Consider the following 1,061-nt stretch of genomic DNA (forward strand, 5'->3'; position numbering starts at 1 on the left):
GAGGGAGGAGGTTGTGGGCTTGCCTATGAGGCAGGACCCTCAGGCCAATGTGCCTGCCGTTCTGGAGACCCAGCCTAGTCTTCCCAGCACAGGGCAACCTCCCCCAGCTCACAGCCAAGGACTTACAGATATCCACGGCTTCCGCTCCATCACCAGCCGACCTGTGGGCAGAGGGCAAAGAGCAGCTGATTCCTCAGGGCTGCAGGGACACCCTCCCACTCACCCTCCTGAGAGGTCTCACCCAGGACCTTGTCCTTTCCTCTCTGTCCCCTACTTCCTGCCTTCCTTTGGACCAAGGAAGCCTGGGAGACAGGGGTGGCAGGTCCAATTGGGAGCTTCTATCTCCTGGCTGTGTGACAGTGGGCAACAGCTCTGAGTCGCCCCTGCCTCGCCCTCTGAGCCTAACTGCAGTTCCAACCTCGGAGGGTGAGAGAATATATTTGGCTTTAGCCCTGCGCATGCAGGATTCAGTCCATGGTAACTGCGATTAATATTATCCAGGTGACGGCTACCTTGCCAAAACAGATGAAAATTTTGAAATTCCTCCAGTTGATTGATTCCTCTGTCCCTCCTAGCTCCTAGCAGGAGGCTTGGCACTTAGCAATTACTTCCTCTGTGCAGAATTAGCCTGTGAATTGTCCAGACTGAAGGCTGCCCCAGCCAGTCTGAGCTGAGTGCAGGGTGGGAGGGGTGGTGGTGGTGCCAGATAGATAGCACTGTCCCTGAGTCTCTTCTAACCCATAGCAACCCTACAGGACAGAGTAAAACTGCCCCTGTGGGATTCCAAGACTATAAATCATTCCAGAGTAGACAGCCTCCTCTTTTTCCTGAGGGGCAGGGCGTGGTATTGAACTGCCAATCTTGGGTTAGGAGCCCAACTTGTAACCCACTGTGCTTCAGGGCTCTTAAGTGGTAGCTCTCTGGGGACGTCAGCAGCCTGTGACCATAAACTAGGTCTTGCTATGAAATTGAAAACCCATGTGAGACACAGCGTTTGTTTAATGACTCACTGCCTCTTGTCCGCAAGCCCTTGTCCCTGGAGGTCAATATCCTCTGCGATG

General features: G+C 54.0%; 2 protein-coding genes across 2 annotated transcripts in view; one reads left to right on the forward strand and one right to left on the reverse strand.

Annotated features, from left to right (window-relative positions):
• The window catches only part of LOC101658594 (keratin, type II cytoskeletal 80), a 214,922-nt gene that overhangs the window by 30,825 nt on the left and 183,036 nt on the right, over nt 1-1,061 (forward strand). The gene's annotated exons all lie outside the window — the stretch shown is intronic.
• KRT7 (keratin 7) overlaps nt 1-1,061 on the reverse strand; it is a 99,006-nt gene that overhangs the window by 693 nt on the left and 97,252 nt on the right. Inside the window, exon 8 of the mRNA XM_045287240.1 lies at nt 127-161. Coding sequence (XP_045143175.1) covers nt 127-161 — 35 coding nt within the window. The remainder of the gene's footprint in view (nt 1-126; nt 162-1,061) is intronic.

Source organism: Echinops telfairi, unplaced genomic scaffold (genome assembly GCF_000313985.2).
Source record: "Echinops telfairi isolate 266 unplaced genomic scaffold, ASM31398v2 ScPeMD7_12;HRSCAF=54, whole genome shotgun sequence".
Taxonomy (NCBI): Eukaryota; Metazoa; Chordata; class Mammalia; order Afrosoricida; family Tenrecidae; genus Echinops; species Echinops telfairi.